General features: G+C 41.2%; 2 protein-coding genes across 2 annotated transcripts in view; one reads left to right on the forward strand and one right to left on the reverse strand.

Moving 5' to 3' along the window:
• Nucleotides 1–1,075: 1,075 nt before the first annotated feature.
• LOC114669508 (presenilins-associated rhomboid-like protein, mitochondrial) overlaps nucleotides 1,076–15,541 on the reverse strand; it is a 1,019,231-nt gene continuing 1,004,765 nt past the window's right edge. The window contains exon 11 of the transcript XR_007934129.1: nucleotides 1,076–1,088. The gene's annotated coding sequence lies outside the window, so the exon portion shown is untranslated. The remainder of the gene's footprint in view (nucleotides 1,089–15,541) is intronic.
• The window catches only part of ubxn7 (UBX domain protein 7), a 143,181-nt gene continuing 135,671 nt past the window's right edge, over nucleotides 8,032–15,541 (forward strand). Inside the window, exon 1 of the mRNA XM_028825689.2 lies at nucleotides 8,032–8,142. Within this exon, the coding sequence (XP_028681522.2) occupies nucleotides 8,034–8,142 (109 nt within the window). The 5' untranslated portion in view covers nucleotides 8,032–8,033. The remainder of the gene's footprint in view (nucleotides 8,143–15,541) is intronic.

Below are 15,541 nucleotides of genomic sequence, written 5' to 3' on the forward strand. Positions count from 1 at the left end.
CCAGCAAAGAATGGCATAGCCTCCTCATCCACACTGGAGCACTATCAGTAGTGTATGGAAGTTGGCGATCATGATGCAAAAACTTTGAATTGCGCTGATCCGGACCTGATACAGAACTGGGCCAAGGCATTTTGTAATAACCTGAGGTCCATGCCACGGTGCCTGTAGCTTTGGACTGTGACCCACCTTCTTGGTACTGTCCCTCACATACCTCACATACAGTATACTAAATCACCAACCTTATAAGGATGCGCCTTAGCCTACAAGTCATACGTCGTCTTCTACTGAATCTTTGCCACCTTTAGGTGCTTCCTGACCATCTCCTGTGCCTGATGCATACCTTCTTTAAAATTTTTCACATACTCAGGGATTTCAGACCCCTGTGCATTAGCCTGGGCAATGCCTAGGCAGACAGAATGGGACTGTTGGCCTTCTCTGCTCAGCATTAGCCGATTTGGAGTGAACCCAGTAATTGTATGTAGTGAATTTCTATATGCAGCAGTGAGTAGAAGCAAGCCCTGGTCCCAATTCTTTTGATTTTCATCAGCATAGCACCTAACCATCTGGAAGAGGATTCTGTTAAAACGTTCCACCTGACCGTTGCTGGAGGGATGATATGGGGTAGTTCTTGTTTTTGTTATCTGCAACAGACGGCAAACTTCTGTGAACATGTCACTTTCAAAATTACGGCCTTGATCAGTATGAATGAGAAAATGACGTCCTAAAGTGCCTTGTAAGCATTACCAAAGCAAGCAGCTCCTTTCTTGTTGTGCAGTAACGCTGCTGGGTGCTTTGTAAACATGACCTGGTATACGCAATTACCCTTTCAACTTCCTCTTGCAGCTAGGAAACTATTGCACCGATGCTAAAGTTGGAAGCATCTGTATCTAGTATAAAGGTCCCTTAAGGCACAGGGTTAGCCAATATTGGTGCTGGTGTCAACCTTTTCTTCAACTCCTTGAATGCTAGCTGGGTCATTGGACTGGCAATTTCTGCAAATGCTGGTACAAATCACCGGTAATAGTTGCAAAGTCCAAGGAATATCTGTAGCTCCTTGATACATGTGGGTGTATTCCAATTTTGTACATCTTGTATGAAAGCTGGGTTAGTGCCAATGTCCTGCCTACTCAATAGATAGATAGATAGATAGATAGATAGATAGATAGATAGATAGATAGATAGATAGATAGATAGATAGATAGATAGATAGATAGATAGATAGATAGATAGATAGATAGATAGATAGATAGATAGATAGATAGATAGATAGATAGATAGATAGATAGATAGATAGATAGATAGATACTTTATTAATCCCAAGGGGAAATTCACATACTCCAGCAGCAGCATACTGATACAAAAAAAAAAACAATATTAAATTAAAGAGTAATAAAAATGTAGGTAAAAACAGACAATAACTTTGAATAATGTTAACATTTACCCCCCCCCCGGGTGCAGTTGAAGAGTCGCATAGTTTGGGGGAGGAACGATCTCCTCAGCCTGTCAGTGGAGCAGGACAGTGACAGCAGTCTGTCGCTGAAGCTGCTACTCTGTCTGGAGATGATACTGTTTAGTGGATGCAGTGGATTCTCCATAATTGATAGGAGCCTGCTGAGCGCCCATCGTTCTGCCACGGATGTCAAATTGTCCAGCTCAATGCCTACAATAGAGCCTGCCTTCCTCACCAGTTTGTCTAGGTGTGAGGCGTCCTTCTTCTTTATGCTGCCTCCCCAGCACACCACTGCGTAGAAGAGGGCACTCGCCACAACCATCTGATAGAACATCTGCAGCATCTTATTGCAGATGTTGAAGGACGCCAGTCTTCTAAGGAAGTATGGCTGGCTCTGTCCTCTCTTGCACAGAGAATCAGTATTGGCAGTCCAGTCCAATTTATCATCCAGCTGCACTCCCAGGTATTTATAGGTCTGTACCCTCTGCACACAGTCACCTCTGATGATCACGGGGTCCAGGAGGGGCCTGGGCCTCCTAAACTCCACCACCAGCTCCTTGGTTTTGCTGGTGTTCAGGTCTGTTAGGTGGTTTGAGTCACACCATTTGACAAAGTCCTTGATGAGGTTCCTATACTCCTCCTCCTGCCCACTCCTGATGCAGCCCACGATAGAAGTGTCGTCAGCGAACTTTTGCACATGGCAGGACTCCGAGTTATATTGGAAGTCCGATGTATATAGGCTGAACAGGACCGGAGAAAGCACAGTCCCCTGCGGCGCTCCTGTGTTGCTGACCACAATGTCAGACCTGTAGTTCCCGAGACGCACATACTGAGGTCTGTTTGTAAGATAGTCCACGATCCATTCCACTAGGTATGAATCTACTCCCATCTCTGTCAGCTTGTCCCTAAGGAGCAGCACCACTGCCTCTGTCCAAATGGGAGAGGGATCGGTGTAGCATATAGATGATGGCATCCTCTGCTCCCACCTTCTCCTGGTATGCGAACTGCAGAGGGTCAAGGGCATGGTGTACCTGTGGCCTCAGGTGGTGAAGCAGCAGCCGCTCCATGGTCTTCATCATATGTGACGTCAGAGTGACAGGTCGGAAGTCGTTCAGCTCACTAGGACGTGATACCTTTGGGACTGGGGTGATACAAGATGTTTTCCAAAGCCTCGGGACTCTCCCCTGTTCCAGGCTCAGGTTGAAGATGCGCTGTAGAGGACTCCCCAGCTCCAGTGCACAGACCTTCAGCAGTCATGGTGATACTCCATCTGGACCCGCTGCTTTGCTGGCACGAAGTCTCCTCAGCTCTTTGCTCACCTGCGCTGCTGTAATTGTGGGTGGGGATGTCTCTCCTATGCTGGTATCAGCAGAAGGATGGGTGGAGGGTGTAGTACTCCGAGGTGAGAGAGGGTTAGGGTGGTCAAACCTGTTAAAGAAGTTATTCATTTGGTTTGCTCTCTTCACGTCTCTCTCGATGGTGGCACCCCGCTTCGAGCTGCAGCCAGTGATGATCTTCATCCCATCCCACACTTCCTTCATGCTGTTATTCTGCAACTTCTGCCCCAGCTTTCTCCTGTATTGCTCCTTCGCCGCCCTGAGCTGGACTTTGAGTTCCTTCTGCACGCGCTTGAGCTCATGCTGATCACTGCCTTTAAAAGCCCTTTTCTTCTGGTTCCGAAAGACCCTTGATGTCACTTTTAATCCATGGCTTGTTGTTAGCATAGCAGCGTACTGTTCTTACTGGAACTACAATGTCCATACAGAAGTTGCTGTAGTCAGTAGTGCAGTCAACAACCTCCTCAATGTTCTCACTATGTGATCCCTGCAGGATATCCCAGTCCGTAGTTCCAAAGCAGTCCCTCAGCGCCTGCTCTACTTCAGGGGACCACTTCCTGAATGACCGTGTGGTTGTAGGTAGCTCCCTCACTCTTGGTTTGTAGTGAGGCTGAAGCAGAACCAGGTTATGATCTGCTTCCCCAAGCGCAGGCAGCGGGGTGGCGCTGTATGCGTCTTTAACGTTTTCATACAGTAAGTCAATAGTCTTATTTCCCCGGGTGTTACAGTCCACATACTGGGAGAAGGCGGGTAATGTTTTGTCCAGCGTCACATGGTTAAAATCCCCAGTGATTAGCACAAGTGCCTCAGGGTGCTGCGTTTGTAACTTAGCAACAGCAGAATGGACGATGTCACTCACTATCTCCACGTCCGCCCGAGGAGGGATGTAAACAATAACAACAATGACATGTCCAAACTCTCTGGGCAAGTAATAGGGATGCAAACTTACGGCCAACAGTTCGATGTCCCTGCAGCAAGTGGAGATTTTGACGTTTACATGTCCAGAGTTACACCACTTTGTATTGACATAGAGAGCGAGTCCTCCTCCTTTGTGCTTCCTGCAGGTACTTACGTCTCTGTCCACTCTAACTGTGCTAAACCCAGGTAGCTCCACGTTAGCATCTGGGATGGTGGTAGTTAGCCACGTTTCACAAAAGCACAACAAACTGCATTCTCTGTAGGTTCTGACATTTTTCACCAGCGCAGCCAGTTCGTCGATCTTATTTGGTAGTGAGTTCACATTTCCCAGGATCACAGAAGGCACAGAAGGCTTAAAACGCCACTTTCTCGCAAGCCGCTTCATTTTTAGCTTAGTGCCGGCTCTGCTGCCACGATACCACCTTCTTACCTCGTCAGGTAAGTAGGGAACCACACCGACACTGGCATTTGTTCTCAGCGCTTGAAGTTGACTACTTGAATAGACAAGTCTCGGCATGTAAAAATCCATGTCCACGTTGTAAAAGTAAAAGTGTCCAGGGAACGAATCCACATAAAAGAAAGTGATAGGAGTTATCAATAAAAAATAATAAAGAGAAAAATAAAAGGTAGAAAAATAAAGTCGTACACGGAGCTGCTGAAAAGGCTGCCACTCTCGGCGGCGCCTGAGTCAATTGATGTGCCCCAGTGGAAGTTCTGCCTCCCGTAGTGAAAGATGGCACACACTAACAGGTATATAGTTTTCTATTTGAACCAGCACAGTACCAGATGATATGCCATCTGCTAAACTTGGCCTGTAACACCAGGCCTTGGATCTTCAACAGTCCCCCATACATCAAGTTCACTACACGGAGGGACTGTTGATGCGTGCTCTAGATGTTCGCAGGATACAGCATACTCCACTATAGCTCTTTCCACTATACAAGTGGGCATGGATTCGCCTCCAATGAAGACCTTACCTCCTGCATGAATGGTCATGCTTGAGGCCAACATGAAATCTAAGCCTAGGAGAAGTTGATCTTGGATAGGAGCAACATAGACCTCCCATCTTCATAATTTTCAGCCAATTTTTAACTTCACTATTGTCCCTTTTATAGCGAACATCTCCTTTCCTGACTGCATTACGCAGCAGCACTGTTGTGGAGGCTAATAGTTCTCCCAATCTCTGCTTCTCATGTAGTTCTAATGAAATGATGGTGACCTCAGCTCCTGTATCCACAATAGCTTGAATAGGCAAATTGTTTATGGTGATTGAAATATGTAGGCTTGGTCTTGGTGCAGCCATCTTTCCCATACTGGCAACAGATAAGTTGGTCAGCCTCTTAACACTTCCATCACAGACTCTAGGACATGATTCATCTGGGACCGAGTTAACTTGTATTTCTGACTTTCTGTACTCGTGTCTGAAATGGCCTTCTTCACCACAGGAGTAGGAAACTCCTTTGCCAACAGAAGATGGGTTTGGTGAATGAAGCCGGGTTGTTCTGCTAGGGCTAGGTGGCTGGTGTGCACTGGTCCTTTCTCAGTCCATTTCTGGTCGAATACTGGACAATCTGTCCCTTGGGTATGAGGGTGGCTCATGGGAAGGGGGCCCACTATGATTTAGGACATCATCCAGAGTTACCTGAAGTCTCTCCACTTTATTAAGTATATCTTGACTCTGATCCCTGGTCACAGATAGTTGACTAGGGTTTTCTTGACGACATAGGGCAGTATTTGGAGTAACATCCATGTCCTCATCGCCCCAGTAAACACGTCTAACCCATCCCCTTGCCTTGGGTTCTCTGGCAAGTATTACTCTGTAATTATGTTCATGCACCTCAACTAACCTTTGTGCTTTGGATAGAGTTGTTGGATCTTTATTCATGACTTCATAAGCCATACGCTGGTTGTGAAGCCCCTTCAGAAAAATATCAGTGGCTAACAGGTCCTGCAGGTCCAAATTTACTCCAGGATATGCTAATGTCATTAGACGACACACTTCCTCTGCAGACTCTGCCCCGGAATCCTTTTGTTAGTGAAGCTCACCAAATCGGCAAATGGTGGTGGGGGGGTCCACCTGTCCAAACCACTGGGTCAGCTGCTCCACCAGAAGGGCATAGCCTTCTTGAATGTGTTCAGGGAGTGAACACACATAATGCATAGCTGGCCCTCTGAGTCTTTCATATAGCCATCCACTTATTCAGCCCCAGTTCATGCATGCCTACATGCTGCCCTCTCAAAAGAAGCAAAAAATATCTGCCAGTCTTCTTTCCCATCAAATGTGGCTAGCTTGGCATTTGTGCAGCAGGGTACTGTCCATGATGGTGGTAGTAGATGTTGAGGCCTTCCTGTAAAATAGTGTTGTCATTATTTTCCTGAGGCAGGTGGTTGGGCCTGCCATTCTCCAAAATGGGTGAATGATCTGTACGGTCAGGCCGCCTCCTGGTTGTGGCAAATAGTGGTGCTATAGCTCTCCTATCCAAGATCCAATCCAAGGATTTGAAATAAAGCAATTGTTACATGATTGAAGTGTAGACTTTCAGTTTTACTTTAAGGGGTTTACGAAAAATATTGTATGTGCATTTTAGGAATGACAGCCATTTTTCTACATAGCTCCCCCATTTCCACGGTCTCAAAAGTATTTGGGCATTTGACTGACAAGCTGCTCCATATCCAGGTAGGAGCAGTTCCCTCATTATTTCATTATAATTATTAAGTAGGTAAAAGGTCTGGAATTGATTCCAAGTGTGGAGTTTGTGGAGTGTGTATTTGGAAGCTGCCACTGTGAACTGTCAATGTGAGGTTCAAAGAGGTATCCATGCAAGTAAAAACAGTCCTTCATCTGGCTAAAAAACAAAACAAACCCTTTAGGGAGATAGCAGAAACACAAGGAGTGGTCAAATCAACTATCTGGTATATTTTTAAAACAAAGGAACACAACTCGAACTCGAAAACTCCAGAAGACCTGAAAAACCACAGAAGACAACTGAGCTTGATGATTGCAGAATTCCATCCTTGGTGATGAAAAACCTCTTCACAACATTTAGCTAAACCAAGAAAACTCTCCGGGAGGTAGACCTATTATTGCCAAAAGTTTACAATCAAGAGAAGACTTCATTAAAGTAAATATAGAGGGTTTACCACAAGGTGCAAACCACTGGTAAGCCTCAAGCATATGAAGGACAGATAAGACATAGCCAGAAAATATTTTTTAAAATACTGTCCAGTTCTGGAGCAATCTTCTTGGAAAAAGGAAGCTAAGATCAATATATACCAGAATGTTGGAAAGAGAAGAGTATGGAGAAGAGAAGAAATGACTCATGGTCTGATGAATATCTGATCTGATGATATGACAGCTGTCAGAAGTAGCATGATGAATTCTGAAGCGTATAGGGCTATACTATCTGCTCAGATTCAGCCAAATGCTGTCAAACTATTAGGACAACGATTCACAGTACAGATTAACAATGAGCTAAAACATACTATAAAAGCAAATCAAGTGATTTTCAAAGCAAACTAGTGGAATATTCTTCAAAGGCCAAATCAATCAAGTGACCTCAACCCAATTGGACATACATTTCACTTGCTGAAGACAAAACTGATGGCAGAAAGTTCAATGAACAAGCAATAACTGAAGACAGCTGCAGTAAAGGCCTGGCAAAGCATCACTAGAGTGAGAACTCAGCAATTGGAGCTGACCATGGGTTCCAGACTTCAGGCAGTCATTGACTATAAAGGATTTTCAACCAGATATTGAAAATGATCATTATATTTATTATTATGTTAGTTTGTGCAAATGCTTTCAGTTCAATGCTTTCTCTTAAATTAATTTTGAAATTTCTGCACAAGATACATATTTATTTATCGCTTGCTTGATTTGCTGTATTCTTTGTTCAATGATACTGTACCTTTGGTTTTTATGTTTCTGCTACTGTATGCATCTAAATTTCCCCTTTGGATTAATAAAGTTTATTTTATCTAATCTAATGTAAATATTATTAGGAACTGTTATATCTGTAAGGGTTGTGTATGCAGTGGATTGCTTGTTGACAGGCATCACTCATGATGATAAATGGCACTGCCAGCTAAATCAGAAAAGAAGAATTAACAGTTTGTCAATACATTTTTTCCGAATTTGTGTACATGCTGTATTGGGAAAAAAACACATAAAAAGCACTCATTTTAATTTCCTTTTATTAACGTCTCTGTATCGATTGCTCATTAGCATAAACTACAATGCCCAGCATCCTCCGGGGCTTTCAACCCGTCCTGTATATACCTCACGAGAGGCGGAGCCGGAGGTCAAAACGTCGCCTCCTTCAATGCGCATGCGTTTTAGAGTGTTGTTTTTCGGCAGGAGCAGTAAGATGGCGGCGCGCGGGGACAGTTCAACTCCGGGACTGAAGGGGTTAATTCAGCAGTTTACAGCCATAACTGGTAAATAATTTTTGGTTCATTTTAGTATAATTCGTACATTTTAAAAGGATATCATGTAAAATCATTAACATGTTTGAAAAATGATTATACGTTTGCAAAAATATTCGGGGGGGGGGGGGGGTATCAGTCAAGTGATGCCCCCTGTCATAGAGTGAGGGACTTGCCTGCCTTTTTTCATTTTTACGAAAGATGGGCGTATAAGCATCCAATACGGATGGCGCGAGTTTGAGAGTAATGTAACTTAGAAAAACACAGTTGGGCTTTTAACGGTTTCTCAACTAGTTTGCGCTACTATAGCATTCCGGGCTTTTGGGGAATGGCTTTTACAGCACAGTGATATTTTACACTGCTCCCCACTTCAGCGTCATTCTCCGAACAGCGGCTGCTGTTAACGTTGTCAGAAGGCAGGTTCGCCGGTTATTAAAAGCGGCATTTTTGTTTTCTATTGCTTTTGGTATTGGATAAGGATTGCGCCAGTGGTGGTCAGATGAAGCTCCTGGTAAACTTGGGCACAAACCTCAATTCAGCGCGCTTCAGAACAGAAGTTGTGGGCATAGTGTGCGGGTGGTTGAGGAGAGTGTTCAGCGATCTAAAAGTGCAGCAGCTTTCTTTATGTGTATGCAGAGAAAGAAAGCACCACGTGAATTCTTGCAGTTGATTATTAATTTCTTTCGAAGTGATCCTAAATTTTAAACAGAAATGAAAACAGTTACATTTTATTCTGACAAGCTCCAGAACACACTTACATTTAACTGTAGGGTCACCTTTTGTTTGATCTTTTTTTAAACTAAGTATCATCCAGTAGTCTAAATACAATACAGAAACCATGCTAACTAGCATCAGTCTTCCCTTAAATTCCGATGGACTTTTGCACTGGCGCTTTGCAATGTTGTCTGTCAGCTCCAGAGACCTGGGTATCATTCGCAGCCGGATCATCATCAATCAGTAGTGTGCACATCCGTAGCATTGGTTTAAATGTGGTATTTATGCCTCTTCCATAAAGAGCTGCATGTTAGGCTCATTGAAAATTATAAAATGGCTTTTGGGTCTATGTCCAGCATTGGCATGCTGTGCCCTGTGCTCAAAAATCAGTTTCTGAAAGAATGTTTCTTTTGCAAAAGAAACTGTTACAGTGGCAAGTAGCTTACGGTTTTATGACAAAAATGGTAAATTTATTTTCATTAAGTCGCACATGTAAAGGTCATATGTAAAACATTTTTGATACCTGTTGTTCGGACTTGATTTTACATCCACATTTTGACATTTGGCCAAACTGTTTCAAACTACTTTACAGCAGTGATTCTAAGGACACTGAAGGCCCTGGGCAAAAAAACTCCATGGGGCCCTCCAAATCACCAATACCCCCCATGGTAAAGTTTATTATGATTGTTTTAGCCCAAAGTCTAAATTAATAAGATTAACAGGGGAATATAATAAATGCAAAACCATCATTTCAATTTGCGAAAAACTGATCATATAAATACAACACAATAAATAAATTTGTATAGAAAAACAACAACATAAAGTACATTTTAAAAATCTAAACAAGTAAAAAGTAAATAAAACACAAAACAAATGTAAGATGCCAATGGTAAATAAAAAATACAAATTGCACATTGTAATAGTAAAAAAAAAATAAGTCTACATAATATAAATTAAAAACGAACACATAATGGCCCATAAAGGTATTTTTGTAAGTTTCAAAATCTCTGCGGCCTTTGACTACTACAATTGCAGCCAATACATCCTTCAGTTCCAACAACATTTGAACATTGTGCTCTATTAAAATTAGAGCTAGAGTTGAAAGCCTCTCATGGCACATGGTTGATCTCATACAACATATGAACATGCTCTCAACAGGCAGAGATCAAGTCAAACATACATTTAATGCCACGTTCATCATTGTCTAGGTGTTTTCAGTTGCTTCTGCTCCTTGGTGCAAACTTTCACCATCAGTTAGACAACTGTCATCGGGCCATTGGTTTCTTCTCCTAGTCGGGTTGACAGCTTTCATTCCAACTGTAATTTTTGTTTTACTGATGATGATTACTTTTTGGGGTTCTTGTAGATCTGTAATTTCAGTGAGTACCTATGTAAGTGGACACCTTTGTGGGCCCCCCCCTCTCAGTTCAGGAGCCCTCATCTATTTCCTTAAAATGCAAAAAACAAAAGAAAATCCTATCCTTGGTTGTCACTTTATTTTTTATGAAGCTTTGCATGGATTCAAGCATGACAGTATGTGTATGCCAAAAAACAGGAAACTTTGCGTGCCATCAAAAAAAATCTGACTTATAAAACTTGGCATGCACATATTTGTATGCAGTTTACTAGGGCTGAGAATCGATTAAAAAAATTTTAACTAATTAATTCCATAAATGTGTGTAATTGATCAGGATTAATCACATCTAACATTAAAACATGTTATTATAAAATTAATACATAAATCATGAAGTAAATATACATTGAATCATACATTTAATGTAGAATGAACACAAAGGAATTAAAAAAAGTAATCTTTCTATTATATAAGAAAATCTTAGGACGAGACGAGACATTTTCAGAGAGATAATTTCACGTCCCGCGAGACAAGACTTTGTGCCAAGAGATGAAGTGAAAACCTAACAGGTCCAAGCAGGGGCAGAAATAAAAGACAAACAGTAAAAGAAGAAAAGACAAAGAGTAGAAGACAAAGTAGAACATCGTAAAGAGGTTCAAAAACGTTGGCACGATACACATGCAGAGCAGATTAGAGATTATGAAAGTACTAAAATTCGAAAGTCTCAAAAACCTGATAGTAAAGATCGCATTAGTGCTAACAAGCAGAAATTATTACTCGGTAAAATAATGGAACAGCAAAAAGAGATTGAATATATGGACATAGGTGATATGACAGAGCTACTACAAGTTGAATTTCAAAGAAACCACAATTCATTTGGTTTATAGTTATGATCACGGAGAAGCGATGCAACATAGAATCAAAAGAGTTAAACGATCGGACGTATTAGAAATTCTACAGCCAATAATAGATACAAATCCATACGTCCAAAAGTATCGCACTTTACATGAAATTTATCTGAAAAACATGAATAAAGAAGTTTTCTTGGATTTCTATATGAATCTGAACGATCATGCTCGCATATATAATAAACCAACATGTGACGAATTGTTTGGAAAGACTGAGATGTGAAAAACAGAGTTGATATTTGTGTTTATCCAAAAGCACAGCAAGATTCATCGCAAGCAGCAGATCCGGGAAATTACTAGTGCATAGGGCCGTAATTAAATTGAAAGAGTAAGTACAGTAATCCCTCCTCCATCGCGGGGGTTGCGTTCCAGAGCCACCCGCGAAATAAGAAAATCCGCGAAGTAGAAACCATATGTTTATATGGTTATTTTTATATTGTCATGCTTGGGTCACAGATTTGCGCAGAAACACAGGAGGTTGTAGAGAGACAGGAACGTTATTCAAACACTGCAAACAAACATTTGTCTCTTTTTCAAAAGTTTAAACTGTGCTCCATGACAAGACAGAGATGACAGTTCCGTCTCACAATTAAAAGAATGCAAACATATCTTCCTCTTCAAGTCAGGAGCAGATGTCAGAGAGATAGAGAAAAAAAGCAAACAAATCAATAGGGCTGTTTAGCTTTTAAGTATGCGAAGCACCACGGCACAAAGCTGTTGAAGGCGGCAGCTCACACCCCCTCCGTCAGGAGCAGAGAAAGAGAGAGAGAGAGAGAGAGAGCCAGAGAAAAACAAACAAGCACAAATCAATACGTGCCCTTCGAGCTTTTAAGAATGCGAAGCACTGTGCAGCATGTCGCTTCAGGAAGCAGCTTGCACAGAAGGTAGCAACGTGAAGATAATCTTTCAGTATTTTTAGACGAGCGTCCGTATCGTCTAGGTTTGCGAACAGCCCCCCTGCTCAATCCCCCTACGTCAGGATCAGAGAAAGTCAGCGCAAGACAGAGACGGAGAAAAGTAAGTTGGATAGCTTCTCAGCCATCTGCCAATAGCGTCCCTTGTATGAAATCAACTGGGCAAACCAACTGAGGAAGCATGTACCAGAAATTAAAAGATCCATTGTCCGCAGAAATCCGCGAACCAGCAAAAAATCCGCGATATATATTTAAATATGCTTACATATAAAATCCACGATGGAGTGAAGCCGCGAAAGGCGAAGCGCGATATAGCGAGGGATTACTGTATCTCTATACTCAGTTGTCCATCACTATCAATGACTTGGTAATTCTACTCTACACAAGTGCTTTTCAACTGGTGCACCATGGAAATAACAGTGTAGTTCCCCTGGGTCCTGATATGAGTGAGACACGCTCCTCAGGTGGTCAAGATCTGTCTGAGGAGGTCGGACTACCTGGATAAGCCAAGATAAAAGCAACTCAGTGATCGCTGTTTTGAACACAAAGGAGTGTAGTGTAGCAGTCAGGAGACATGTTGGGGGTCTATCTGCCTGTTTGCATGTTCTGTAGCATCTCTCACAGAGCCAAGGGACAGTGGGCATACAAGTTAACTCTGACCTTGGGTAAGTGGAGTAAGGCGGAGGGAGGACCGCCTGTATGAGCAGGCAAAGAGACGAAGCAGCTGGAAAATGCATCCAAAGTATTCACTAAATGTTGTGTCTGTGAACAGCAATCTCCCGTCCCGCCCTTTTGGACAGTTTAGCACTTGTATAGATTTCACACGTTTAAGGTTGGTAAAATCGTGGTGTGCTTTGGGATATTTTGGATTACAAAAAAGTGTTCCACCACAGAAAAATGGTTAGAAAACACTGCTCTAAGTGCACCTTTAGCTCCAGGCACACTAAAAAAGATCTCTGTAGCTGGTATCTCGCTTACAAACTGACAGTGTGTAATACTTGGATGGTCTTGTTACATTCTTTACATAAATTAGCGAAGATACTGCAAACTTTAATCATGGGTAAGGATAATCATTACACTCCTATTTTGTAGAATTTTGTCTTTAAATGAGGGCAGTCAGCATTGTAAGTTGGCTGGCAGACCGGCGAGTCAAATACAGAGATATTAGAGACTAAATTTGGCTCTTAGTGCCACTCAAGGATAGCTTATTTAGCACAAATGTGTTATGACTTTGTTTCGCTCTTCTTATAGAAACATGAAGTGAAAAAAAAAGCAGCATAATTTTTACCTTTTCAAGTTCTCTCTGCTGTAAATCCCCCTCCCCACCCCTTTCCTCCCACTCACCTGCATCTATGTTAGTATGTATAAATCAAGAAAATGAACAACAGTGCTATGTACTGATATGTGGTGTATCATTGTGAACCTTGTAATATATCAAATTGTTAACCCTTTAAATGACAATTTTATTTTGTAAAATTTTTAAAGGTAGTACATAAATATGGTACTGGATGTGTATGTAATGCTTTAGGAGCACACTTAACTTATTTGTGTTATTGTTTCATAATATTAAAAAAAAAAATAGATGAAAATGCCGCTCTGACCAAAGCACTGTCTGAGGCATTTGCCTCATTGCCAGCCCTGAATGCAACAATATTTTTTAATACATTAAACAGTCCACATTAATCTCAAAAAAATAATGTGATGACTTTCCAAGGCCACAATTTACACTTTATAAATTACAATCATCTTGTAAATGTGCATTCAAGAGCATGCCTCGAACTATGCTCCTGTGTCATCCAGAAACAACCATATATAGACTATGCTAATCAACCTTGTACAAATGCCATCATTATGCTGCAGACCTTCATTGGCTGGTAGAACAGCCTCCCACCTGACATCTCCTGACATTGCCACCTGCATTTAAGGAGTCTTATAGTGTGCTCTTCACATTTATAATAATATGTAAAAACTTTTTAAATTTAATCTCTTTTCTGCGCTGCGGGGTCTTTGAAAGGCATAAGGTGCAAGCATCTGAGGAGGTAGCCACTATCACATGGCACATGCTGTTACAATGAATAGTATATACCATATGAAAAACTGAAGGTTCTGCTAGTTACCTTACCAACAAGTCATCTGCCAGCACGATTTGCTTCAGAATAAATGAATCATGGGCTGACGTAGGCCACTAAGCCACTATGATTTTGCACGTCTGTCTTTCTAATGTCTGGCTCAATTCAACACATAGTTCCAAGAAAATGGCTCTTGGGAACCTAATTGGCTCATGAGCCATTCAGTCATCATAGGCAAAAAGTCCTGCCAGTTCCTTAAAGCATATATGACCATTTGCATAGTCTTCAAAGTAGTGGCAAACGAGCCATGTTGTTTCAAACCATTAGGATATGAATAGGCAATAGGGAATGATATTTATAGCTTTCTATATTCAGGAGTTAAATCACACCTGTGTTTTCCTTGTTCTTTGGTTGCTAATCCAGAGAAGTGACAACAGGTAGCTGATATATATACAGTGTATATACAGTATAAAGTTCTTCAGTGTAGGTACACAGTACCCTTCTTAAAGCAAACTAAATTAGAGCCTGTACATTATATTCATCACTTTTGAGGTTTAATATGTTCAAAAGCTTCATACTATGCAGATTGAAGCACCAGGTGTAAAGTTATCTTTACCATGGACTTGACAGCAACAATATATGCATTTTACATTTTTGACATTAATAAATTATGTGCAGATATTGCAATTTCATCAGCCAGGTTTCACATTTAATTTATTATTAGATGTACACCAATAAGACTTTTTATTACCAGTTTCATTTGCAAAAAATTGACTGATTTCAGATTCATTTGACATTGTCACAGCACTGTATTTACAAAAGTCAGGCAGATCACTCAGACTGTGAGAGTAAAATTCAGTATTGCAAGCAATAATTAAAAGCTTTCAGCAGCAATTAATAATCATGTTTGTTTCTTTCTAAAACACTGTTTTTAAGTTCCTGCAAGCTAACTGGATAATTTTCTTGATTTTCACTATTTGTGATTCTCTTCATTCCCTCAATTATTTATTAAAACCTATTACTCAGTCCTTATAATATTTGTATGAATGCCACATGAAACAACTCTGCTTAGTGCAATGTCCTGCCCTATGTTTATCGTGTTCTTCCTATCATTGTTATTATTATTATTATTATTTTCCTATTACTTTGAATAGTCTCTTTTTTCCTATTGTTGTTCTTTTTCTTATCCTTCTTATTGTTGTTCTTCATATTTTAATGATCATCTTTGTGTTGAATCCTTAGTGTGTGTTAGTGCTGGGCGCTATACTGGTTCATACCAAAAACCGTTTTTTATTTTTGTTATGATATGGATTTTTCTTATACCACAACACCGGTTTAAATAGCCTAAACAACGTTCAGAACGTGGCGCAGTGGGAAACTGTTTAAGGGGGTAATTTTTCACTGCTGCACCGCTAAACACACATGCAACGGAGTACATGCGTTAATGGAGGT

This window comes from Erpetoichthys calabaricus, chromosome 2 (genome assembly GCF_900747795.2).
Source record: "Erpetoichthys calabaricus chromosome 2, fErpCal1.3, whole genome shotgun sequence".
Taxonomy (NCBI): domain Eukaryota; kingdom Metazoa; phylum Chordata; class Cladistia; order Polypteriformes; family Polypteridae; genus Erpetoichthys; species Erpetoichthys calabaricus.